This window comes from Chlorocebus sabaeus, chromosome 2 (assembly GCF_047675955.1).
Source record: "Chlorocebus sabaeus isolate Y175 chromosome 2, mChlSab1.0.hap1, whole genome shotgun sequence".
Taxonomy (NCBI): Eukaryota; Metazoa; Chordata; class Mammalia; order Primates; family Cercopithecidae; genus Chlorocebus; species Chlorocebus sabaeus.
This window is the reverse complement of record NC_132905.1, coordinates 90,302,526-90,329,186: the sequence shown is the minus strand read 5'-3', so window position 1 is coordinate 90,329,186 and position 26,661 is coordinate 90,302,526. Positions and strand designations below refer to the sequence as shown.

Genomic DNA, 26,661 nt, shown 5'->3' with positions numbered 1-26,661 from the left:
TACATCTACCTACCTACCTACCTACATCTACCTATCTACCTACCTACCTACATCTACCTACCTACCTACCTTCTATCTATCTATCTATCTGTCTATCTACCTACCTACCTACCTACCTATCTTCCTGCCTACCGACCTATTTTTTTAATGTGTTTCTGTCCAGTTCTTGGTTCATAACTCCTGCCCTCCTTTTACCTGTCCCAAGGCAGGACTCTAATCTGACTATGGTTCATAAGACTCTCATTCTGGGGAGGGTCCTGTCCTACACTCTGGAGGAAGGAGTGCTGTGCAGACAGGCCAAGAATAATCTGAACAAGCAGGCCCTACTGAGTTTCCCCAGTCACTGTATTAAGTATTAGATCACATTCTTTTTGTCCAATCACATTTCGACACGGTTGTCCATGCTTTAGTCATGCCCATCTAATGAAGTTTCCATAAGAGGCCCAAGAGGACTGGGTTTGGTGAGCTTCTGGAGAGCAGAGCACATGAAGGTTCTGTGCCCATGGAAGGTATGGGAGCTCCGCACCTCTTCCCCCATGCCTCGCCCTATGCACCCCTTCATCTGTATCCTTAGTAGTAGCCTTTATAATAAACCAGTAAACGTGTTTCTGGAGTTCTGCAAGCTGTTCTGACAAATTAATTGAACCCAAAGAGGGGGTTCGTGGGAATCCCAACTTGAAGCTAGTCAGTCAGAAGTTCCAGAGGCCCGGACTCGTGACTGGTGTCTGAAGTCGAGGGTGCTCTTGGGACTGAGTCCTCACCCTGTGGGATCTGACACTGTCTCCAAGCAGATAGAGTAGGAATCGAATTGGAGGACACCCAACTGGTGTCCACTGAGGACTCAATTGCTTGCCTGCTAGTGGGGAGAACTCCCCGCATATCTGCGGTAAGAGGTCTTCAGTGTTGATTGTTATGTTGTTGAGGGAGGACACAGTTGAGTTTCTTTTTTTTTTTTCCCCAGATACAGAACTGTGTTAGTCCTCTTGTGACTGGCTTACTTCATTCAACTTAATGTCTTCAAGGTTCATCCATGTCACCAGGCGCGGGGGCTCATGCCTGTAATCCCAGCACTTTGGGAGGCCAAGGCGGGCGGATCACGAGGTCAAGAGATCAAGACCATCCTGGCCAACACAGTGAAACCCCATCTCTACTAAAAATACAAAAATTAGCCGGGTGCAGTGGTGGGCATCTGTAGTCCCAGTTACTCGGGAGGCTGAGGCAGGAGAACGGCATGAACCCAAGAGGCAGAGCTGCAAGTGAGCCAAGATTGCACCATTGCACTCCAGCCTAGGCAACAGAGTGAGAATCCGTCTCAAAAAAAAAAAGGTTCATCCATGTTAAGGATCTGACATCCATGTTGTAGCACGTGTCAGAATTTCATTCCTGTTAAAGCTGAGTACTAACCCACTACATGCACAGATCTCACTTTGTTATCTGCACACCCACTGATACACACATGGATTTCTTCTGTCTTTTGGCTGCTGTGAATAACGCTGCTATGAACATCGGCACACAAATATCTGTTCAAGTAAAGCTGTATTTTTTAATAACCACTTTTCCATTGTACACATTTTCTTTTTTGTGGACAGGGTCTCACTCTGTCACCCAGGCTGGAGTGCAATGGCTCCATCATAGCTCACTACAACCTCATACTCGTGTGCTCAACTGATCCTCCTGCCTCAGCCTCCCAAGTAGCTGGGACTACAAGTGTGCACTACCACCCCCAGCTAATTTTTTAATTTATTGTAGAGACGGTGTTTCCCTATGTTGCCCAGGCTGGTCTTGAACTCCTGGACTAATGTGCTAGGATTACAAGCATGAGCCACCATGCCCAGCCCCCCTAATTTTCATTTAGATTATTCTTAAATTTTTGCTAACTGTATGATTTTAAATTGTTTGACAAAAGGCAATTATTTCAAGATTGAAATAAATCCCTGGTTTTTATTAAATTAAGAGCAAAACAGCTCTGATGCTTTCAATGATGAAGTCTGCTTTGGTAAAAACAAAAACAGAAGACTCTAAGGGAATGCAAATATTAAACCACACAGCTTGCCCTGTTTTAAATCCACTGTGTATAACTGAAGAAGCTCTCTAGACGATATGGGCCCTCCAGGCTGCTGTAATGAAATTGAGCAGAAAAATTACAAGGAACTTCTTGGTTCAATGACATCACCCTGAAGGTTTCTGTTTCACAGCAGCCAGATGAAATCTCTTTCTCAGAGTGTCTATCATGACTTATGTTCTCTGACATTTATTTTCTACTTTTATAAAAAATTATGCAGCCAGGCATGGTGGCTCTCGCCCGTAATCCCAGCACTTTGGGAGGCTGAGGCGGGAGGATTGCTTGAGCCTAGGAGTTCCAGACCAGTCTGGGCAACATGGCAAACCCTGTCATTACAAAAAATATAAAAATTAGTCAGGCGTGGTGGTGTGCACGTGTGGTCTCAGCTACTTGAGAAGATCACTTGAACCTCGGGAGGTCGAGGCTATGGTGAGCTGTGATTGTGCCACTGCACTGCAGCCTGGGTGACAAAGTGAGACTTCCATGCACCTGCACTCCCAGCTACTCGGGAGGCTGAGGCACAAGAATCACTTGAGCCCAGGAGGTGGAGGTTGCAGTGAGATGAGATCGCACCACTGCACTCCAGCCTGGATGACAGTGTGAGACACTGTCTCAAAAAAAAAAAAAAAAAAAAAAAAAAAAGGGACGCAAATTTTAGTTTGCCCTTGACAAAGACTCTCTCCTTGAGCTGACTCTAGCTAGGCTCCTCTGAGCCCTCTGCTTGCCAAATGATTCTGTCCACCCCCACACCAAGGGACTTGAGCAAACAACACCAGCATGGATCCCTAGGATGGGGACACCAGTCCTCTTCAAACGCCTGCCCAAGAAAGCTCAAGGTTGCCAAAGAATCTACTGTTTGTTCCTGCCAACACCTGCAGAGAGGCCCCTGACCTCCCTTTCTCAGAGCATTTTAAGTTTACAATGACAAATACTTTCTCTGTCCCTTTGAGATGTGTATGTGTCTCCCACAGCCTAGGAATGTGTTTCTCAAGGACCTGGGAGCCATCCCTTTGAAACAGAATCACTGAGAAAGACAGAGTCTTGATCTCCCAGCCTCTGTGGGAGGGTAGGAACCTCATTTGGATAAGCCCCAGTTAGCAAACCCAGATGGCCTAATCACATCTATGGACTGAGCAGCCTCCCTGCCTGCTCTTTTGTAATTTTCTACTTCTCCAACTCTCCTTAAACCCCTGCTCCTTCCCCTCCCTCCTCCCTCATCCTTTCCCAGTCATCTCCACACAAATCTAAACTGAACCCAGCACTTTCCCTTACCGCAGTGGTTACTGAATCACATCTGTCTTTACCACCTTTCACTAGAGTCTGGTTTTGTTCATCTTTGACATCTTTACAGCTGCAAGTTCCTTGAGGCAGGTGCCCTTTCCCCTTTCTAAAGATTTTATTCCATTTAGTGCCCAGAAGGCGTGTACCAGGCAGTGTCCTCAGCAGCAGGGTACAGGGATGACAGCCCCTGACCTCAGGCAGTTCCCACCTTAAAAAAGAAGCACCAAACCTTCATAGGTCTCCCCCAAAGCACAGCAAACAGCACCTCCACTTCACTACCCCAAGCAGTCCCACTCACTCTTGTTACCTATCTTTCCCTCCCAAACACAATTTATAAGGAAGTAGAGTTATGACGAATGCCACCCACTCATCTACAGAAGCCCAGAGGATTCCCCAGGCTCCTCACCTCGTCACCCCCTTTGACTTGGGGTGGCCGCTTCACCACCTCCTTCACCTGGTGCAGCAACGTGTCAGTCTGCAGGGTGCTGAGTGCACACACCAAGTCGACAAGGGTCAGCTGGGATGCACTCGCCGCTGGGATAATCTGCCAAGAAAAAAAAAATTCCTTGAAAGCTTAAATAAGGATGATGTACAAAAAGTATTCTATAGTAGCCGTCCCTGGAGAAATCAATCTGCTTTCATCTTTTTTTTTTTTTTTGAGACAGAGTCTTGCTCTGTCACCCAGGCTGGAGTGCAGTGGCGTGATCTTGGCTCACTGCAACCTCTGCCTCCCAGGTTTAAGCGATTCTCCTGCCTCAGCCTCCTGAGTAGCTGGGATTACAGGTGCCCACCAACATGCCTGGCTAATTTTTGTATTTTTAGTAGAGACAGGGTTTCGCCATGTTGGCCAGGCTGGTCTCAAACTCCTGATCTCAGGTGATCTGCCCGCCTGGGTCTCCCAAAGTGCTGGGATTACAGGTGTGAGCCACCACGCCCAGTCTGTTTTAATCTCTTAAACAAACCTTTCCTATTGAACTAAGTAAAGGCTCCACCCATGGGAACAACATAATTTGATACAAATTAGGAATAAAAGGTTCAGTCCCTGATGGGGCTGTAATAGTGGTATGTTTGAATTTAGTAGAAAGCATTTTAGAAACATATATACTAAATTTGAAGGAAACAAGCGGTGGAATCAAAAATATGAAGACAGGAAGGAAAAACAGATAAACCAGCCTCCCATTTGCTGGCCTTGGAAGGAAAGCCCTGGTATGGGAGGCATACTTTTGATGACATAAGTCTGCACACCCTGGTTACGGGCATTTGGAAGAAAAACAACTAGCGCCAGGCTCCTCACCAGGGAAGGAGCCCACAGGCGCTCAGGAGGGTGGCATCGGACACCGACCACTGACCCTTCCTCAGAGAACAGGCGCCCATGTCAGCCACAGAGGCTGAGCATTGGGGGAGTGTCCAGGAGGTGCAGCAGCAGACCCTGAGCAGGGGATGGAGCAGGGGTGGGAGGGAACAAAGAGGACTGAGGTTGAAAAAGGTAGGCCAACCCCTGCAGGACTTCATGATGGACCAGTCAAGTGGATAAAGAATGGGCAAAATGCAAACTGAAATTAATCTTTGGGCTCACGCCTGTAATCCCAGCACCTTGGGAGGCCGAGGTGGGCGGATCACGAGGTCAGGAGTACGAGACCAGCTTGGCCAACATGGTGAAACCCTGTCTCTACTAAAAAATACAAAAATTAGCTGGGCATGGTGGTGGGCACCTACAATTCCAGTTACTTGGGAGGCTGAGGCAGGAGAATCGCTTGAACCCAGGAGGTGGAGGTTGTAGCAAGCCAAGATCGCACCACTGCACTCCAGCCTGGGTGACAAGAGAGAGACTCCATCTCAAATCGATAAAATGATTAAATCAACTCAATAGTTTCCCATGCTGGCCTCCAATGTCACCTTTGATTCCACATGATTCTGTGGTATTTCTTTGTCACGGTAAGTTTAACTGCTCCTCTAACTTTTTAAACTTTACCTTCATCTTACTGTGACGTTGGGCTCTCTTTCTGCTCCACACTGCCGCAACAGCTGCTGTCAACTGAACCCCAAGATGGGCCGTCAAGGGGTTTAAGAAGTCTAAAATTTTTTGTCTTATGGTCTAGAAAACAGGAAAAAAAAAAAGTCACTGTGGGGTAATATTTGGGCTACGGCATCCCATTCATTGAACCAGCACTTGCTGTCCATTCCCGAGATCAAGGACCCTGTCATGTTCGCGCCCAATGCTGTGCTGAGGTGCTTCCCTGACGGGTGGATCCCAGCAAAGGGAGGAATCAGAACCCTTTCCGGAAGGAGTCGGATGTGTGATGGTGGCGTGTCATGCCGGGGGAAAGGAGCAGTGAGCGGCCAAGGTGGAGAGACGGATGGCCAGCTGGACTGGCCAGGTGGAGAGACGGACGGCCAGCTCGACTGGCCAGGTGGAGAGACGGATGGCCAGTTCGACTGGCCAGGTGGAAAGAGGGATGGCCAGCTCAATTGGCCAGATGGAGAGACGGATGGCCAGCTCGATTGGCCAGGTGGAGAGACGGATGGCCAGTTCGACTGGCCAGGTGGAAAGAGGGATGGCCAGCTCAATTGGCCAGATGGAGAGACGGATGGCCAGCTCGATTGGCCAGGTGGAAAGAGCGAGGGCCAGCACAACTGGCTAGGAGCGTCTCGGGAGATGATGAGTTTCACCCTTGCTGCTGTGAACACAGCAGGGGTCTTGCAGGAAGGCTGGCAAGGCTTTGCAGCACTGTTTCCATCTAGAAATCCCACAGCCTCAGCTTGACTCCATCAGCTGCGATGGAGGGCTTATATTCATTAGGAAAGTTCTTGCTCAATTTCCAGAAATAAGCACCATTTAACTAATTTTATCATGTAATCAATTTAATTAAACCTGTAACATGGTCCCGATGTCACTCACCACCTTCCGCTTTGCTACTGACGAATTTCTCTGTGTTCCTGCCACGTTCCTCGCTCTGTAAATCCTGCTGCTCTCCCAGCCTGAAATGCCCACCCTAGTTAAATCCTCTCCACCTGGGGCCTCAGCTAAGTCACGCTGCCTCAGGAACCCCAGACCAGGCCAGGGCTCCTGTTCACACATTCTCAGGAAACCCTGCGTTTCTCTGAAGCCTTGCTCACATCGTTATTACACTGCCCATTAATGTCTGCCACGGCCAGGGGGCAGGGACTTCATCTCTCTTGTCCCCTGGTAAAGCAAGAGAGCCTGGTGCTTGGCAGCAGGCACAAAACGTCTTGTCGAAGGGACGGATTTACCCAGCGCTTCCTGTGTCAACTGCCCATGTTTATTCCACATTAGATACAACTGAGCCAGCATGGAGCTGTCCCCTCCTTTCCACCATGGTTTCCGCTCTAGAGGGACTAATAGGGGATCCCGCTTCTCAGCCCCGAGTTCCTCAGGGAGGGCTAGGAGTTAAATGCCCAATGAGCATCAGACTTTATCGTAATTACTCTTTCCATCAACCCATCAGGATAGGATGCTAGCCACAGCCTGGTTTAACAGAAGAGGAAATGAAGGCTCAGAGAGCCTGAGTGCTACAGGAAGTTCCTCTAAAAAAGGTTTAGAAAATCTTTTTTTTCTGAGTGAGAAAAAAGGTTTTCTGAATCTTTTTAAGAGCAGGTTCTTGTAGAAGCTTGAAATACAGAACTCCCTTCTAGGGCACCCTTGGAATCGACAGAATGTCTGGAGGCCACCTGTGCACCATGGTACCTAAACGCAGGATGGCAAGGCTCATCCCTGAGGCCACAGATGGCACCTGGGGGCACTCAACTGATGTCAGATGTGGCAGATAATTCTGAGACACCACACACAGTAACACAGATGGTGAGCGACCGAGTCCTGCGCCTACGGCCTTCTGAGGCAGACACTGAAAATGGAAGAAGACTAAACTATAATATAAATATTCATGGTTGTGCATTTTTGGTTTAAGAACTCAAAGGCACCCTGACATTCCACACTGATGGGGCCATGTTTGATAGGCACCACTAAAAGCAGAACAGAGATGAGCTGTCCAGCAGAAATGCTCTAGAGACTTAAGACTTGGGTCTCTAAATCATTTAGAGGTGAGGACCTAGGTACCCCCGCCTTGAACCACTGGAGACTATTTTTTTTGAGACAGGGTCTCACTGTCGCTCAGGCTGGAGTGTACTGGCATGATCTCAGCTCACTTCAACCTCCACCTCCTGGGCTCAAGCAATCCTCTTGCCTCGGCCTCCTGAGTAGCTGGGACTACAGGCGCCTGCCACCATATCCAGCTAATTTTTGTATTTTTTGTAGAGATGGGGTTTTGCCATGTTAGCCAGGCTGGTCTCGAACTCCTGAGCTCAAGCATCACCCATCTTGGACTCCCAAAGTGCTGGGATTACAAGCATAAGCCACCGTGCCTAGCTCTAGAGATTTGATTTATTTATTTATTATTATTATTTTTGAGATGGGGTTTTGCTCTGTTGCCCACACTGGAGTGCAGTGGTGTGATCTTGGCTTACTGGGTTCCAGCGATTCTCCTGCCTCGGCCTCCTGAGGAGCTGGGATTACAGACACGTGCTACCACACATGGCTAATTTTTGTATTGTTAGTATAGACAGGGTTTCACCATGTTGGCCAGGCTGTTCTTGAACTCCCGACCTCAGGTGATCCATCCGCCTGGGCCTCCCAAAGTGCTGAGATTACAGGTGTGAGCCACTGTGCCCGGCCAAGACTTTATGTTTAACTACAAAATAAGGTGAATGGAAAATTAGAAGAAAACAGGCTGAAACCACTCGGACTCCTCCATTTAAGGTATAGGAAACTTACTGATAACAAACGAACCAGAGATTTCTACTTCTGACCTCTGACTTGGGTTTCATTGAGCACATCTGTTTATTATGCACACTTTCCTATACATATTTATTTTGGGTGGAACAATACAAGACCAAGTAAATGACAGAACTACAGAGACATCCTCTTACTTTGGTGGTTTTAAAGTAAACGGAAGAGGATCCCTTTGTGGCCCCTAGGAGATCGACAGGTCTCTTTTGAGTCTCCTCCTTTCTGAGAACATTCCAGAGAAGGGCCATGGTGTTAACAGTTCGAGGCAGCTCTTCCAAGATGGCATTTCTGGCATTCCTCAAGTTGGCAGGATCACCTGTGGCCATGGTCTAAAAATTAAAATGAATACATGAGGCCGGCTTTGTCTATGGAATGGTTTTTCTTCCCACAAGGGCAGCAGTGCTGGCGGGATTAAGTCTGGGCTGTTGGAGTCTCTTCTAAGCAACTCATACATGTGGTGGTCTGGGAGCAATAAGCTTCCCTGTGCATTTCAACCCATGGTTCTCTTTCACAGAGACAGCTGTGAGTCTGATGTTCCAAATTACAAACTTTTCAACCACTCAACCAAAGTGTTAGATGGATTCTAAGACTTAATCCCAGACAGGGTAGAATAACCGACAGCTAAAATGTCTGCCAACTCAGATTTCACGAACACTATGACAAAAAGTAAAAAATATGTGGAAAAAGATGACTATAAGCCTAAAAATCAAACAAGTGGCTTTATATGTTATCTCATAGGCTACTAAATGGAACAATGGGCACAGTGCTGGCACAGGGATTGCCAGCAGGAAGAAAACTATGTTTTCATGGCTGACATACATACATTACTTATACACATGCATTTGCGTTAATTATATACATGCATTTGCATACGCATTTGCATATACACTTGCATTGCTAACACACATGCATTTGCATACATGTGTACATGACTTATGTAATATTTGCATACACATTTACATTACTTCCATATGCACATTAGTTACATACATTACATACATATGCTACTTATTTGAAACAGTCATAAACCAAAGACAAAAAAATACATGAAAATTGCCTTGAACTCAGGAAAAAAAAAAATTTACCTTTTTGTTTTGGTTGGCTTGTTCCAAAAGACAAAAATGACTAATAGTCGTCAGACCTTCTAAAAGGGTGAGTGGATAATCTGGAGAAATATTTTCCCTCTTGGAGGTTGTGCTGTGGTGAAGAAAAGAGAAATTGGTTTGAGAATTTTTAAAGAATGAGGCCATAAGGGTTTCTAATCCTACATATAAACACCGGAACTAGAGAGAGATCACCATCTCAAATAAACTGGAGCTCTCGTCATGGAATATCATTATAATAATGTTAACCATCCTTTGTGCAATTTTACATTCATATAGTCACTTTGGAAAAATAGTTTCAATGTTTTAGAATTTCTGTGAAGATGATTCACATTTTTATTTCTGTTTTGCAAAAATAGTAGAGAGCAGCTGACATGCCCTGCAACACTGAGCTAGACTCGATACCTATGTGGATTTAACATAAAGGATCAGGGCTGGGCACTGTGGCTCACTCTAGCGCCTCAGCACTTTGGGAGGCCAAGGCAGGTGGATTGCCTGAGCTCAGGAGTTCAAGACCAGCCTGGGCAACACGGTGGAACCCTGTCTCTACTAAAATACAAAAAATTAGCCAGGTGTGGCAGCAGGCGCCTATACTCCCAGCTACTTGGGAGGCTGAGACAGGAGAATTGCTTGAACCTGGGAGGCAGAGGTTGCAGTGAGCTGAGATCACACCACTGCACTCCAGGCTAGGTGACAGAGACTCTGTCTCAAAAATAAATAAAATAAAATAAAATCTAAAATAAAATAAAATATAATAAAATAAAATAATATAAAATAAAATATCAGAACATTTAGTTGCTCGCTACCCTTCTTGACAATGCTAAACAGGCTTCTCGGTGGGATGAAATTATCCTTCAACCGACATCTGTGGCAAAACAGTCATTCGTTATAAAAACCATCACTAAAGCAATAAACATGTCACAAAGAGCACAACGCACCTGACAGAGAGCTTCACAGATTCGCTTTCATACTGCTTGACCAAGTCATCCAAGTTTTTGCAAATCTGGACAACAAAGGGTGTCACTGTCCAGCCCAGGGACTTTCCGAAGTAGGGCAAGGAATGTGTGACCAAGCTCACCCAGGCGGGATGCATGCCGTAGCCGTAGGCGGGCTGCAGACCCCTCACCACCGCAGAGACCAGCAGCCCCTGGGAGGTGAGGGGGTGGGGCTGCACGTACTGCAGGGCGCTGATGGCCTGCTGGAAGTTCAGGGCTCTCTGCCACTCCCGGGACAGGTCCGGCTGGTTTTCCCCCTCCTCGTGGGCCCGGCCTAGGTGGTGCTCCAAGACAATCAGCACCTGCAGCAGCTTCAGCAGCTCAATCTGCAGTGGGTGCTCACTCCAGATCTGGTCCTGACCCAAGTTGATGAGACTCTCCTCAAAGAGGCTGTCCTCTGGCAGGGTCCTGCCGTGGTGGGTGGTGGCCAGCCCGTAGCGCTTCTGGCTTGTGTACATGGACGCCGACAGGGAGAGCAGGACGAACTCCTGAACTTTGCACCTCTGCAGCAAGCTGTGGATGAATTCCACGTTCTTCCCTTCCGAAGACTTGGCCACCGAGACCAGCTGCGTCATGATCCTGATCAAAACCTCGACACTTTTGACCTGCACGTCCCGGTTGCCGAGAATGTCTCGGTGCGTGACCTTCAAATAGCAGGGGTAGTAGGAGCGCAGGAAGCTCAGGCAGAGGTAGGTGAGCAGCTCCAGGAGCAGAGAGTGGGGGCACACATTGGGGGCCTGGGTCTGGAGCTTTCCGTAGAAACTCTGGCCAATGAGGGCCTCCTGGTGGCGAGCCAGGAGGTTGGAGATGAGGTTGAGGTGCGCGGTGGAGCTGGTGTCCATGCTAGTCCTGGACACGGCCTCGATGAACTCCTTAGGGTTGGTTTTGAGCACAGCCTCCAGCACCGAGAAAGCATAGAGGACCCGCCGAGAGTCGTAGGGCTGCAGGTAGAGCAGGATGTGCTTGAACAAGGCCTCGACGGCCTCCTGCCTTTCCCGCTGCTGCTTCAGCAGCCTGGACGTAGTGAGGGCCTGGAGCTCCAAGTCGGCCTCCTCATCGCTGGAGAACGACTCAGAAGCCTGCGTCTTGTCCGAGTCCACCCGCACCAGGCTTAACTTGGCCCCAGCCTTGAAGCTTTCTGACTGGAAGGCCGCCAGCAGGGCCGAGCGCTTGGGGTATGCCCTGCCCGCCATGGGGATGGGCGCACAGCAGTTCTCTTCATTGCTCAGCTCCTGCGGGTCATGGGAAGGGGAGGAGAAGGAGGACGTGTTCTCGCTGTCCGTATGGCCGGAGCTCGTGTCTGCGGACTCGGTGTGCTCGCTGCTGTCCGGGGCGCCGTGGGCCGTCCTGTCCGGAAGCTCCACGTAGTAGGGCAGCTCTTCCTCGCTCAGCTCGCCTAGTGGCGGGTACTTCTCGGGCTCCTTCTCCACTTCGGCCCAAATGGCTTCACGGTCCACCGTGGTGAACTGGCTCAGAGGCAGGTGCTCTTCAGAGCCGCTCTCCTGAGGCTCGGGCCCTACAGATGCCTCTCTGAAAGAGGTTTTCTTCCTGTTAAACCAATGGTGCCAGTCATCTGAAAATGACAAGATGACAAATGACTTTAGAACAGAAGGCTCAGCTGTGACACATTAGCTGTAGGGCGGTCTTTGTCTTAAAGCCAGACAGAAAGATTAATCTTCCTAAAACTCTCACATGAACCACCACCACCAGAGTCCGGGTTATATTACAGACAAAAGCAGACAAAGGAAGGTGGATAGGTTTTACAGAACATTCAAGGATGGGATCATTTAATTACATTGTTATAGTAAACTTAAGTATCATAACTCTTTGGGGGCAGCAATTTTTAAAAACACGTATTATTTTTTCCTAGGAATTCCCTTTCAAGAAATGTATCCTGGCAGGGCACGGTGGCTCACACCTGTAATCCCAGCAATTGGGAGGCCAAGGCAGGTGGATCACCTGAGGTCAGGAGTTTGAGATCAGCCTGGCCAAAATGGTGAAACCCCGTCTCTACTAAAAATACAAAAAGTTAGCTGGGCATGGTGGCGGTCCCCTGTAATCCCAGCTACTCGGGAGGCTGAGGCAGGAGAATCGTTTGAACCCAGGAGGCAGAGGTTGCAGTGAGCTGAAATTGTGCCAGTGAACTACAGCCGGGGCAACAAGAGCAAAACTCCATCTCAAAAAACAAAAAACAGAAATGTATCCTGCAGAAATGTCAGCAGAAGACTTTCAAAGCCATAAGGATGTGGATATTCACCGAAATGTCATGTGTGTATAAAGACAAACTGGAGGCCGGGTGTGGTGGCACGGTGGCTCATGCCTGTAATCCCAGCACTTTGGGAGCCTAGGCGGGCAGATCACCGGAGGTCAGGAGTCTGAGACCAGCCTGGCCAACATGGAGAAACCCCATCTACTACAAATACAAAAATTAGCTGGAGGTGGTGGTGCATGCCTGTAGTCCCAGCGTGGGAGGCTAAGACAGGAGAATCACTTGAACCTGAACAACGGAAGCTGCAGTGAGCTGAAATCACGCCACTACACTCCAGACTGGGCAAGACTCTGTCTCATAAGAGTGAGACTCTGTCTCCCAAAAAAAAAAAGAAAGAAAAAATCAAGCCAGGTACAGTGGATTATGCCTGTGATCCCAATACTGTGCGAGGTCAAGGTAGGAGGATTGTTTGGGAGGCCAAGGTAGGAGGATTGCTTGAGCCCAAGAGTTCCAAACCAGCCTGGGCAACATGGAAAAACACCACCTCTACAAAAAATTTAAAAGCTATCTAGGTATGGTGACACACACTGGTAGTCCCAGCTACTCGGGAGGCTGAGGCTGGAGGGTCTCTTGAGCCCAGGAGTTCGAGACTACAGTGAGCTATGATGGCGTCACTGTACTCCAGCTTGGGCAACCGAGTGAGACCCCTGTCTCTAGAAAGAAAGGAAAAAAAATCAAGCAGCAGAAGAGTATTGTATAGAATGAGCCCAGTTAGGAGAGAATATGTATAATACACAGCCACTAGGAAAGTCTGGAAGACTACCTGCCAAACCATTAACAATCCCTAGTTCTATCAACTAGCTTTACAAAGGACTTCCATTTAGGGTTTTTTTTTTTTTTTTTTTTTTGAGACGGAGTCTCGCTCTGTGGCCCAGGCTGGAGTGCAGTGGCCAGATCTCAGCTCACTGCAAGCTCCGCCTCCCGGGTTCACGCCATTCTCCTGCCTCAGCCTCCCGAGTAGCTGGGACTACAGGCGCCTGCCACCTCGCCTGGCTAGTTTTTTGTATTTTTTAGTAGAGACGGGGTTTCACCGTGTTAGCCAGGATGGTCTCGATCTCCTGACCTCGTGATCCGCCCGTCTCGGCCTCCCAAAGTGCTGGGATTACAGTCTTCAGCCACCGCGCCTGGCCCCATTTAGGTTTTTATGTCCTCATTATTTCCATTTTAAAAATAAGCATGTTACTACTTCTATAGTCAGAAAACATATGACACTTTTAAATATTCAAGTCTCTTTTAGGAGAAGTCAAATAGGCCACTGACCACTGCCTATTTTTTTTTTTAAAAAAGAAGTGAGTCAAAAGTCTTTGATATTGTCAAACATTTTTAATAAGCAGTGTTCAATAAATCTATGCCATGAACCGGGCATGGAGGCTCATACCTGTAATTCCAGCACTTTGGGAGGCTGAGGTGGGCGGATCACTTGAGGCCAGGAGTTTGAGACCAGTCTGGCCAACATGGTGAAACCCCATCTCAACTAAAAATACAAAAATTAGCTGGGCGTGGAGGCACGTGCCTGTAACCCCAGCTACTCAGGAGGCTGAGGCAGGAGAATGGCTTGAACCCGGGAGGCAGAGGTTGCAATGAACCAAGATTGCGCCACTGCACTCCAGCCTGGGCCACAGAGCGAGACTCTATCTTAAAAAAAAAACAAAACAAAACTGTCATTCTCATAAGGTTTTTAGGATGATCAAACAAGATAAAGGCACACAAAAGAGCTTTAAAAAAAATCTATGTCATGGACATTAAGTAAGATCAAAAATGGAAGAAGAATATCAGAAATTGATGAGCTGCTTGAAGTGCATAGCAGTATTTTAAAAATAGATTTCTACAGGATTACAGAAGTAGGGTAGGGTAAGCAGGACACTTATTTTTTTCAGAGAAAGAAAATGGCAGAGCAAAGACATTTTCTCCTACTTGGATGTGGCAGACTATTTCTGTGGTCAGCAGGAAACAGATTAGAGGAAGCAGCAAGGTAGTGCTGGGTGACTTTTAAAGACCAAGGAAGTCTAGGCGCAGTGGCTCACACCTGTAATTCCAGCACTTCGGGAGGCCGAGGCAGGCGGAACACTTGAGCTCAGGAGTTCAAGACCAGTCTAGCCAACACGGCAAAACCCCCATCTCTACTAAAAATACAAAAATTAAGGCTGGGCGTGGTGGCTCACACCTGTAATCCCAGCGCTTTGGGAGGCTGAGGCAGATGGATCACCTGAGGTCAGGAGTTCAAGACCCAACCTGGCTAACATGGTGAAACCCCGTTTCTACTAAAAATACAAAAAATTAGCTGGCTGTGGTGGCCAGCGCCTGTAATCCCAGCTACTCAGGATGCTGAGGCAGGAGAATCGCTTGAACCTGGGAGGCAGAGATTGCAGTGACTTGGGATCACGCCACTGCACTCCAGCCTGGGTGACAGAGTGAGACTCTTCTTCTTCTTCAAAAAATAAATAATAATAATAATAATAATAATAAAGCCCAAGGAACTATGGAGATAGAGCTTTCCTCTTAAAATAGAAAAGAAATACTAAAAAATGTAGCTGCCATGAATTGTAGCCAAACTTTTAAGAAGGTTCTTTGTTTACACTTCAGTTTTACTTTCTTAAAATGTGGAACAATAAAATTTGATAGGGCCTATTTGATAGGGCAGCCAGCTTTTCCCCTAAAGAAAAACCAGAGGTTAGAGGTTTAGGCCAGGAGCCTTATAAAGACAGGAAGCCATTTAATATACCTCTGCTTACTTAGCTGATGGGCTGCTTCTCTCTGTAAGATAAGATTGAGACAGCCAGGAGAGGTGGCTCATGTCTGTAATCCCAGCAATTTAGGAGGCCGAGGCGGGCAGATCATTGGGGGTCAGGAGTTCGAGACAAGCCTGACCAACATGGTGAAACCCTGTCTCTACTAAAAATACCAAAAAAAAAAAAAAAAAAAAAATTAGCTAGGCGTGGTGGTACATGCCTGTAATCCCAGCTACTTAGGAGGCTGAAGCAGGAGAATCACTTGAACCCAGGAGGTGGAGGCTGCAGTGAGCTGAGATCATGCCACTGCATTCCAGCTTGGGTGACAGAGCGAGACTCTGTCTCTCACACACACACACACAAGACTGAGATAAACACAGGATATTTATAACCCAGCAAGCTTGTTGTGGGAAACTGAGGACTAGAGAGACGGATATGAGAAAATAGGAGGATGTTTATTTTATGCTATGCACTGGCTCAGTGGATTCACATCCAAAAAACTGAGCATTGAACAGAGCGGCGGGGTTTTTACAAGCAGGCTTACAGAAGCAAAACAAAAGCAGTTAATCATATGACAGGTCACGTAATCTATAGCATAACTGATGACTTGGCATAACTTGTGGCCTTGCATAGCTGGTGGCCTTGTAGCTGCGTCAAAAGAAAAAACAAAAACTGGCTAAATACAGACATTTGTCCTTTCTTTTCTACTACACCCCTTGTTCCGGAGTTGGGGTGTCTGGAGTCTATTCCTTTGGTTTCAACTTCTCGAACAGTGTTAGCTTATAACTATCCTTGAAGTGAGCTTGCTAGGCAGAGGAAAATTTGCTCTTCTTTTCTTTTTTTTTTTTGAGACGGAGTCTCGCTCTGTCGCCCAGGCTGGAGTGCAGTGGCCGGATCTCAGCTCACTGCAAGCTCCACCTCCCGGGTTCACGCCATTCTCCTGCCTCAGCCTCCCGAGTAGCTGGGACTACAGGCGCCCGCCACCTCGCCTGGCTAGTTTTTTTTTTTTGTATTTTTTAGTAGAGACAGGGTTTCACCAGGTTAGCCAGGATGGTCTTGATCTCCTGACCTCGTAATCCACCCGACTCGGCCTCCCAAAGTGCTGGGATTACAGGCTTGAGCCACCGCACCCGGCCTCTTCTTTTCTTTTCTTCTTTTTTTTTTTGAGATGGAGTCTCACTCTGTGGCCCAGGCTGGAATGCAGTGGTGCGATCTCGGCTCACTGCAACCTCTGCCTCCAGGGTTCATGCCATTCTCCTGCCTCAGCCTCCCAAGTAGCTGGAACTACAGGCGCCCACCACCACGCCCAGCTTAGTTTTTGTATTTTTAGTAGAGATGGGGTTTCACCGTGTTAGCCAGGACAGTCACAGTCACGGGTCACAGGCCCGACCCTGTGATCCACCCACCTTGGCTTCCCAAAGTGCCGAGATTACAGGGGTGAGCCACCGCCCGGCCCTTCTTTACTTTTTAACCCTTGTCTTGCCACATTCTGGGCCTTGGCTTTTGCTTCTTAGACTAGGGCACTACAACCTTCTTATAGCCTTGTCTGTTACTTTTCTTGGAGTGAATGAATGCAGTACTTATTATTGTTATTATTTTTAAATTTCTGCCTCAAGCTAAACAAACTCACTCAAAGTTTGCAAACCATCCCTTAGAAAATTGTGAAGTCATTAAATATAGCTATTGTAGGAAGTAATGTGAGTTCATAAAATGCATTCGATATTAATCATTGAATTTTAATTGACTCATCAGGCTTAGTTTTTCTTTTCTTTCCTCATTTCTACCTATATTCTTTTACATTTGTGTTAAAGATGCCTCTGGAAGTTCTCTGAACTGAAAGGTTTATTTCTTCTTCATTTCTGATAATCTGATTAACAGGATTTTATAGTCTAAAAGAATCTTAGAGCACAAAGAGAAAATAAACTACTTACCTTGTAGTTGAAGGTTCACAAATAAAAGTTATTTTATTTATTCATTTATTTATGAATGACAGAGTCTCTCTCTGTCACCCAGGCTGGAGTGCAGTGGAGCCATCTCAGCTCACTGCAATCTCTACCTCCCGGGTTCAGGAGATTCTCCTGCCTCAACCTCCCAAGTAGCTGGGATTACAGGCGTGCACCACCACGCCAGGCTAATTTTTGTATTTTTAGTAGAGACAGGGTTTCACCATGTTGGCCAGGCTGGTCTTGAACTCCTGACCTCCGGTGATCCACCTGCCTCAGCCTCCCAAAGTGCTGGGGTTACAGTTGTGAGCCACTATGCCCGGCCAATTTTCCTTAATAACAAAATAATCTGGTTTTTCAGTGAAAACAGCAAACCCACTCACTAATAGTTCTAAGTGCTAGATCACTGGGTCCTTAAATTGTCGAAGTCCTCACAATTTACAAAGCACCATTTGCATCTAATAAAACTACCTAGTGGGCCTCAGTCCCTCAACGATCACTACTGAGGTCCAGGCCCCCGACCCGTTCCTCCCTCACCCTCGGTTCCCATGCAGGCTGCTCACCAGCCGAGTTCTCCTGCTTGAGGCAGTGGATGGAGGTTCTCTGGGTTTTTGGCTGCAGCAGGAGCAGGAGCACGGGTTCGAGGATGCGAGCCACATCCCCGAGGGAGAGAGCACGCACCAGCCAGCCCTGGGCTGCTGCGCTGATGGCACCATCCGTGCAGGCCAGGCTGTCCAGCACGACGAACAAGGACCTGCGGTGGGAAACACACCAGTGAGTCTGCTCGCAGCCACCCCTGTGCGCCACGCACCATGGCGGACACTGGGCATAGGGCATCACCCAACACAGGGCCCCCAGGAGCTCCACCCAAGCTGGACTTCCAGACCCAAGTGGATGACGTCAAGGGGGACTCCACTTGTGTTTCACGTTGGAATCACCAGTGGGAGCATTTAAAATCCCAATGCTCAGGCCTCACCCCAAATGGGTTATATATCTGAGTCTGGGCCTGGGCCCCAGGCATCAGAATCAGCTGGCATCTCTAAGGCTGAGTGTCTGGCCTCATGCCTAGAGTTTCAGAGGCACTCGGGAAAAACAATGTGCAGTACAATGGGCTGCAATCAAGTTCCCCTCTTCAGCATGAGTCAGTGATGGGACAAGCACACACACCAATTGTGGTCACTCCCCCAGGGGAGGTTTAGGCCATCTGACCTCCCTGCAAAGTCCCCTCGTAGGGGCATGTGGTAAAAGCTGCACAGGTGATTTCGGGGTATGCCAGGATTCCTCACATCCCAAACAAATTAACAAAATTCCTAACTAACATTCCAAATTAACAAAATTCCAAATTAACAAAATTCCAAATTAACAAAATGTTCACATGTGTCTGGCCTAAATTCACTTGTTTATGGGAACCACTGGCTGTGCTCGGGGGGGTCATGAGCAGGGGTCAGGTGTTCTTTTTTTGAGATGGAGTTTCGCTCTTGTCACCCAGGCGGAGTGAAGTGGCGCAGTCTTGGTTCACTGCAATTTCCACCTCCCGGGTTCAAGCGATTCTCCCGCCTCAGCCTCCCAAGCAGCTGGAATTACACATGCCCACCCTCATGCCCGGCTAATTTTTGTATTTTTAGTAGAGATAGGGTTTCACCATGTTGGCCAGGCTGGTCTTGAACTCCTGGCCTCAAGTGATCCACCTGCCTTGGCCTCCCAAGTACTGGAATTACAGGCATGAGCCACTGCGCCTGGCCATAGGGGTCATGTTTTCAACTGCATGTACCTCTCCCTCCCCAGCCCCACATGTTGGGCAGGAACCTCTGTGGAGTTTCCTTGAGAGTTAACGGTAGAGCATAACGAAGACCGCCTTACCTGTCAAAGGAGCGATTGTGAGATGTTACTCGACTGCCTTGGATCTCTCTTGTCAGGTGCCAGATCACAGAAAATCTAAACAGAGCTTCCAGCCTTGTTCCCTTGATGAGGAAATAAATGGGAGTGAGGAACTTGGTTTCATAACTGACCGCTGTCTTCAGTCACCATAAACCCCATTTAAACAACAGATCAAAGACTTCAGCAGGACTGACAGCAACCACAGCAAAGATGCTTTGACTGATTCGGCCAGAAGGAAAAGGAGAACCTGCATCCTCTCTCTCTGATTGTTCACTTTAACAGAGCAGCACATTCAGAGCTCAGTATTGGAGTCCAGGGTCACCCCTGTGGTCTGCAGCCAAAGGAAAACACAAAGGGGCATGGCTTCCTTGCAAGTGTCAGCCCCAAGCGTCTTAAAGAACGAGGACACACAACAGACTGCAAAGGAGATCCAGGACAATAAATTCTCAATAAAATATATTTTTAAAAAACATTGGTTTATTATTATTTTTATTTTTTATTTTTTGAGACGGAGTCTTGCTCTGTCACCCAAGCCAGAGTGCAGTAGAGTGGTTTCCACTCACTGCAACCTCTGCCTCCCAGATTCAAGTGATTCTCCTGCCTCAGTCTCCCGAGTAGCTGGGATTACAGGCACGTGCCACCACGCCCGGCTAATTTTGTATTTTTAGTAGAGACAGGGTTTCACCATGTTGCCCAGGCTGGTCTTGAACTCCTGACCTCAGGGGATCTGCCTGCCTCGGCCTGCCAAAGTGCTGGAATTACAGGCGTGAGTCACCACGCCTGGCCTTATTTATTTATTTGTTTTTGGTAAAGATAGATCTCACTCTGTTGCCCAGGTTGGAGTGCAGTGGTGCGAACTCGGCTCACTGCAACCTCTGCCTCCCAGATTCAAGTGATTCTCCTGCCTCAGCCTCCCGAATAGCTGGGATTATAGGCATGTGCCACCACGCCCGGCTAATTTTGTATTTTTAGTAGAGACAGGGTTTCACCATGTTGCTCAGGCTGGTCTCGAACTCCTGACCTCAGGTGATTCGCCTGCCTCGGACCCCCAAAGTGCTGGAATTACAGGCGTGAATCACCGTGCCTGGCCTTATTTATTTGTGGTTGCTCAGGCAGGTCTTGAACTCCTGACCTCAATTTCTCCCACCTCAGCCTCCCAAAATGCTGGGATTACAGGAGTGAGCCACCACAGTGAGCCACCACGTCCTGCTTCAGTAAGTTCTTCCAGGGACAATCAATTCCCTACAACTGCCTATTTTGCCAACACCTGCAGAAGCCCTGCAAGTCCTTACAGCAAGTTTGGGCAGGTTTCCCTGGTGAGCCTCAATATGGTCACAAACCACATTTTCAGGGCTGTAAAAAGAATGGCTCAAGCTTCCAGTGGCCTTCCAGGATTGAAATCCTGGAACACCTCTGCTTACTTTATTAATCACGATGTCCACTCAGCCCCAGAAAGACTTCGACTGGATGGATGTCAGTCGGCCAAGCGCATGTACAACAAGGGCCTGGGTGCTGCAGGATGGAGGTGGCGGCCAGAAAGGCTCACCTTGTCAGGGTCCAGGAGGGCGTGGCAAATGATGTCCTCGCAGATGTTGGCCGTCGGGGCCAGGCAGTGCAGCCGGTAGAACAATTCTACACAGGTGACGTGATGCTCCCGGGTCTCTTTGTTCAGCTGATTCCAAAGCACACGAGCCACCCTCTGGGACAAGGAAAAGGCAGGTGGTGGGGGACCATGTCAACACAGGCAGCATCCGCTCACATCCTCCTCACTCAGTCTCAGCCCCGACATACTGGCTCTCACCTGTATTTGCCATGTGAGAATCCTCCATGCCCAGAGACACATCACCATCAAATAAAGCAAGAAACCCACCAAAGGCCAGGCGCGGTGGCTCATGCCTGTAATCCCAGCATTCTGGGATCCGAGGCGGGTGGATCACCTGAAGTCAGGAGGATCCCAGCCTGGTCAACATGGCAAAACCCCATCTCTACTAAAAATACAAAAACTAGCCAGGTGTGGTGGTGGGCCCCTGTAATCCCAGCTACTTGGGAGGGTAAGGCAGGAGAATCGCTTGAATCCAGGAGGCGGAGGTTGCAGTGAGCTGAAATGCTGAGATCACGCAACTGCCCTCCGGCCTGGGTGACAGAGTAAGACTCTGTCTCAAAAAATAAAAGAAAAGAAAAAAGAAAAAAGAAAAGAGAAGACCCACCAAAGTCATCCGGGCAGCAGAGGAGGTCAGACCTGGAGGTTTCTGGCCAAGAACTCTGCAGCTCTTGCCTAGACCTCAACATTACTTTCAGAAAGGGAATTAACGGGAAACTGGACCAGAGGGGTTGAGGCATTCTTTCAACAGGCAGGTACCGAGCCTCACCCTATGCAGGTGATGCGCCCTGTAGGGAGTTTGATGTGGCAGAGACTAAATCCAGGCGAGTGCAGTGGAGGAGTCATGGGCTCCCTGCCTCCACCCAGACCCCACTCCCAGGCAGGGGTTCCACTCAGTCACGGCAGGCCCAGAATACTGGGGCCCCAGTTGCTCTCACCATAGCTTGCCTGGAGGGTGAAAGTTACATGCTGGGAGAGGCAGTCTCAGAAGACCAAAGGCTACTGCCTCTGCCCAGTGCCCTATAGGAATATCAATCCCAGAGAAGTGGGCCACTGCTCCCATCCTCAGCTATACAGTTCTGAGTTTTGCTCAGGGGGAGAAGGAGGCCATAAGAAGAGTGTTCCCAGTGGGAAATACCTGATAGAAATCTGTTTTCTCTGCAATGACTTTTAAAATCCCTGGAGCAATGGGAGGAACCGTCACCATCTGCAGTTTGCCAAAAAAAGGGTTGTGTCCAGAGCTCTTGTAGCGTTTCATCTTGTCTTCAATGACAAGAGCCAGGGACTGGGAATGGTTTATCACTTCCAGCAGAGTGGAAATGGCCACGTTCTGGAGGTAGCAGTCAGTCACACAGCAGCAAATGGTCATAAGGGATTTCAGCCAAGATGGAAAACTGGAATCACCGGCTCCTGAAAGGAAGCCCACCGGAGAGGCAGAAACAAGCAGAACCACGTGAGAATGGGTCCCCAGTCTGCAGATTCTACAGCTCCCTAGATCTGGGAAGTTACCTGAGAAATCCATCTGGACAGCAGTGCACTAACTTCCTGCTGGTGAGAGTCATTTGAAAATAAGGTCTTTACAGAGGTAATCAAATTAAGATGAGGTCGTTAGGGTGGGCCCTGATTAATCCAATATGACTGGTGTCCTTATAAGAGGGACATGTCAAGGGAAGACAGGACATACAGAGGACACCTTGTGAAGACAAAGGCAGAGACGGGACTGATGCAGCTGCAAGCTGAGGAGTCCCCCAAGGGTTGCTGGCCAGCACCAGAAGCTGAAGAGGCCAAAAAATATTCCACCTGGAGTCTCAGAGGAGGAGCGTGGCTTGGCTGACACCTTGATCTTGGACTTCTGGCTGCCAAAACTATGAGACAAATTTCTCAGTTTACTGTACTTTGTTAGGGAGCCCTAGCAAACCAATATATAAATACTGGCCAGGGCCTAGTGGCTCACGCCTGTAATCCCAGCACTTTGGGAGGCCGAGACAGGCAGATCATATAAGGCCAGGAGTTTGAGACCAGCCTGGCCAACATGGTGAAACACCATTTCTACTAAAAATATGAAAATTAGGGGGCCAGGCACGGTGGCTCACACCTATAATCCCAGCACTTTGGAAGGCCTAGGTGGGTGGATCACGAGGTCAAGAGATTGAGACCATCCTGGCCAACATGGTGAAACCCTGTCTCTACTAAAAATAAAAAAATTAGCTGGGCATGGTGGCACGTGCCTGTAATCCCAGCTACTCATAAGGCTGAGGTAGGAGAATCACTTGAACCCCGGAGGCAGAGGCTTCAGTGAGCCAAGATTGTGCCACTGCACTCCAGCCTGGTGACAGAGCGAGACGCTAAAAAAAAAAAAAAAAAAATTAGCTGGGCATAGTGGCACGTGCCTGTCGTCCCAGCTACTGGGGAAGCTGAGGCAGGAGAATCACTTGAACCTAGGAAGCGGAGGTTGCAGTGAGCTGAGTTGGTGCCATCACACTCCAGCCTGGGCAACAGAGCCAGACCCTATCTCAAAAAACAAAAAAAAAATCTTTATCAACAGGTATCATGAAATAGTCTATTTACTCCCACTGAATGCCACTCATGTTTTAGGTCTTCTGATGGGCTGTGCTGGACACCCAAGCCTTAAAAATATAGGCCCCCCACCCTTACCACTTTGCCATGTAGTGAGACACAAGTCAAAAATGTCCTAAGTACAAATAAGGAAGGGAACAAATGAGGCCAATAGCGCCTTCTTGGCTGACACGATTTGAGCTAGTCTTTAAATACAGGTTGACAATCTCTAATCTGAAATCCCAAATCCAAAATCTGAAACCTTATTAGCACTGACATGATGCTCGAAGGAAATACTCACTGGAGCATCTTGGATTTTGGATTTCTGGATTAGGAATGCTGAACCGGTAAGTGTAAGGCAAATATTCAAAAAATCTGAAAAAAGTCTGAAATCCAAAATAGTTTTGGTCCCCAGCATTGCGGACAGGGGATATTCCACCCACATCAATCGCCTCATTGTATGATTCCTGAAGAGGGACTTCGGCACGGCCGCCTCTCACCTGGCAGCTGGAAGAGCGTTGCACAGAGCTGCTCGGTCTCTTCCTCGGACAGGTAGACAGGGAAGGTGGCACAGTCCAGCAGCAGGTGGCAGGCGGCGGCAAAGGCCTCCCTGCATTCCTCCCTGGAACCCCTCAGGTCAATGACCACCTGTTCAACATCCCATTCTCTCCCGCTTTTCCTGGCGGGGCTGCTGGGCGAAGACGACGGTGACTCCGAATTCTTTGTCTTGAATGGAGACCCTCGCGCCATGAACAAGTCCGAAAGCATCTGCTTGAACTGAGGCACCGTGATGGGCTTGGGCTCCCACGAGTTCTTCCTGCTGCAATCCTCGGCCGCCAGGCTCTGCGTCCCACCCTGGTCTCTCTTCCCTGCAGGTTCCTCGGACTTGCTTTCTTCTCCTGACGCTGTCAGCTGTACTCCAAAAATGTTCTTGCTGGCAAAGTTGGCAATTAGCTCTTGGATGCAAAGAAACGTCCTCTGCATGCTCCCGCCCTTCTTCCAAACGTCATCCCTTTCCAGAGAAACTCGAGGAACCCTCAAGTGCTCGGAGAGCTCCGGTGACGAGGCACTGAGTCCGATCCCACTGTCCTCAGACTTCAGAGGGGCAAACGAAGCGTCTTCATCACCGGGAATCACTGCCTTTGTTTCCAAAATTATTTTGTTGTTTTCACCTTTGACTGGACTCTGTAAAAAATAAAAAGACATGAATTGTGCATCTCTTAACACCAAGGTATTCAAGCATCGGTTGAAATCATGAATATATTTCAATTCTGTTTTTCAAACTCATCACTCTCTAGACTAGAGAATCTCTGTGTCAAGCGTATAATGAAATTTAGGAGGCACCCAAAGCAGGGGAAGGAGAGGGGTGGGTGGCAAAGAGGAGACTGGTGGACCCACACGCTCTCTGGGGAGGCTGGCTTTTGGGCCTATTTTTCTTGTGTTTTTGCCTAAATATACAAACCCTTCAGAGTTCAAAAAAGTTGTTGAAAAGTTGTTTCTGCCAGGGCGTGGTGGCTCAAGCCTGTAATCCCAGCACTTAGAGAGGCCGAGGTGGGTGGATCACCTGCCACAGTTCTCTGGACAACAGAGCAAGAACTGTTTCCGACAAATTAACAAATGTCAATGAGAAAACTGAGCTGAGGGTAAAGTAAAGGTATGAAAAATCACATAAGGCCAGGAGTGGTGGCTCATGCCTGTAATCCGAACACTTTGGGAGGCCGAGGCGGGTGGATCATTTGAGGTCAGGAGTTCGAGACCAGCCTGGCCAACATGGTAAAACACCGTCAATACTAAAAATACAAAACATTAGCCAGGCATGGTGGTGGGTGCCTGTAATCCCAGCTACTCGGGAGGCTGAGGCAGAACTGCTTGAACCCACGAGGTGGAGGTTGCAGTGAGCCGAAATCACACCACTGCACGCCAGTCTGGGTACAGAGAGAGACTCTGTCTCAAAAAAAAAAAAAAAAAAAAAAAGTAAAACAAGTTAGAGAACAGTGTATGTTATGTTATCTTCAAAAAGATATTGAAGTCCTAACTCCCAGTACCGGTGAATGTACCTTAATTTGAAAACAGAGTCTTTGCAGATGATCCAATTAAGATGAGATCATTAGGGCCGGGCGCAGAGGCTCAAACCTGTAATCCCAGCACTTTGGGAGGCCGAGATGGGCGGATCACGAGGTCAGGAGATCGAGACCATCGTGGCTAACACGGTGAAACCCCGTCTCTACCAAAAAATACAAAAAACTAGCCGGGCGAGGTGTCGGCGCCTATAGTCCCAGCTACTTGGGAAGCTGAGGCAGGAGAATGGCGGGAACCTGGGAGGCGGAGCTTCCAGTGAGCTGAGATCCGGCCACTGCACTCCAACCTGGGCAACAGAGTGAGACTCCCTCTCAAAAAAAAAAAAAAAAAAAAAAAAAAAAGATGAGATCATTAGGATGGGCCCAAATCCAGTAGGATTGGTGTCCTTATAAAAAGGAGAGATCTGGACATAGAGACAGACATGCACACAGGTTGACGGCCAAGTGAACATAAAGGCAGAGACTGGGGTGACGCTTCGACAAGCCGAGGAATGCTGAATATTGCCAGCAAACCACCAGAAGCTCGGGGAACGCACGAGACAGACTCTTTTTCCCCAGTGCGCTCAGGAGGTGTCAACCTGGCCTTCGGAACCACGAGAAAACAAACATCTGTTGTTGAAGCCACTCAGTCTGTGGTACTTTATTATGGCAGCCCCAACTAATCCAGTACCTCATCTCGCTTATATTTGAAATAACCAAAATCACACACTGCAAACACACACATGAAACAGTCTGCAAGGCTAGTTATAACTAGCCCATCAACTGTGGCTACATAGTTATTAACTATATCTAACCATTAACTGCAGTTACAGAGCAGGCAAGTAGCACGAGAGTGGGTGAAACAAAGAGTGCTAAAACTTAAATTTTTTTTTTGTAGAGACAGGGTCTTGCTCTTACTCAGGTTGGAGTGCAGCCATGCAATCATGGCTCACTGCAGTCTCAACCTCTTGGGCTCAAGCGATGCTCCCACCTCAACCTCCTGAGTAGATGGGACTACAGGTGAACACCACCATGACTAATTTTCATTTTTATTTGAGATGGAGTCTCGCTCTGTCACCCAGGCTGAAGTGCGGCGGCCTGATGGCTCACTGCAACCTCCACCTCCCGGGTTCAAGCAATTCTCCTACCTCAGCCTCTGGAGTAACTGGGACTATAGGCACAAGCCATCATGCCTGGCTAATTGTTGTATTTTTAGTAGAGATGGCGTTTTGCCATGTTGGTCAGGCTGGTCTTGAATTCCTGACTTCAGGAGATCTACCCGCCTTGGCTTCCCAAAGTACTGGGATTACAGGTGTCGGTCACTGTACTTGGCCTAATTTTTATTGTGTAGAGAGATGAGGTCTTGCTGTGTTGCCCAGGCTGG

At 48.3% G+C, this 26,661-nt stretch overlaps 1 protein-coding gene across 1 annotated transcript in view; it reads right to left on the bottom strand.

Moving 5' to 3' along the window:
- Positions 1–26,661, bottom strand: part of DOP1B (DOP1 leucine zipper like protein B) — a 122,137-nt gene that overhangs the window by 28,268 nt on the left and 67,208 nt on the right. The window contains exons 14-23 of the mRNA XM_037984775.2: positions 23,721–24,405; positions 21,803–22,074; positions 20,611–20,763; positions 19,047–19,147; positions 17,750–17,940; positions 10,189–11,818; positions 9,233–9,344; positions 8,288–8,476; positions 5,316–5,438; positions 3,750–3,887 (exon numbers count right to left, since the gene is read on the bottom strand). Of these exons, the coding sequence (XP_037840703.2) occupies positions 3,750–3,887; positions 5,316–5,438; positions 8,288–8,476; positions 9,233–9,344; positions 10,189–11,818; positions 17,750–17,940; positions 19,047–19,147; positions 20,611–20,763; positions 21,803–22,074; positions 23,721–24,405 (3,594 nt within the window). The remainder of the gene's footprint in view (positions 1–3,749; positions 3,888–5,315; positions 5,439–8,287; positions 8,477–9,232; positions 9,345–10,188; positions 11,819–17,749; positions 17,941–19,046; positions 19,148–20,610; positions 20,764–21,802; positions 22,075–23,720; positions 24,406–26,661) is intronic.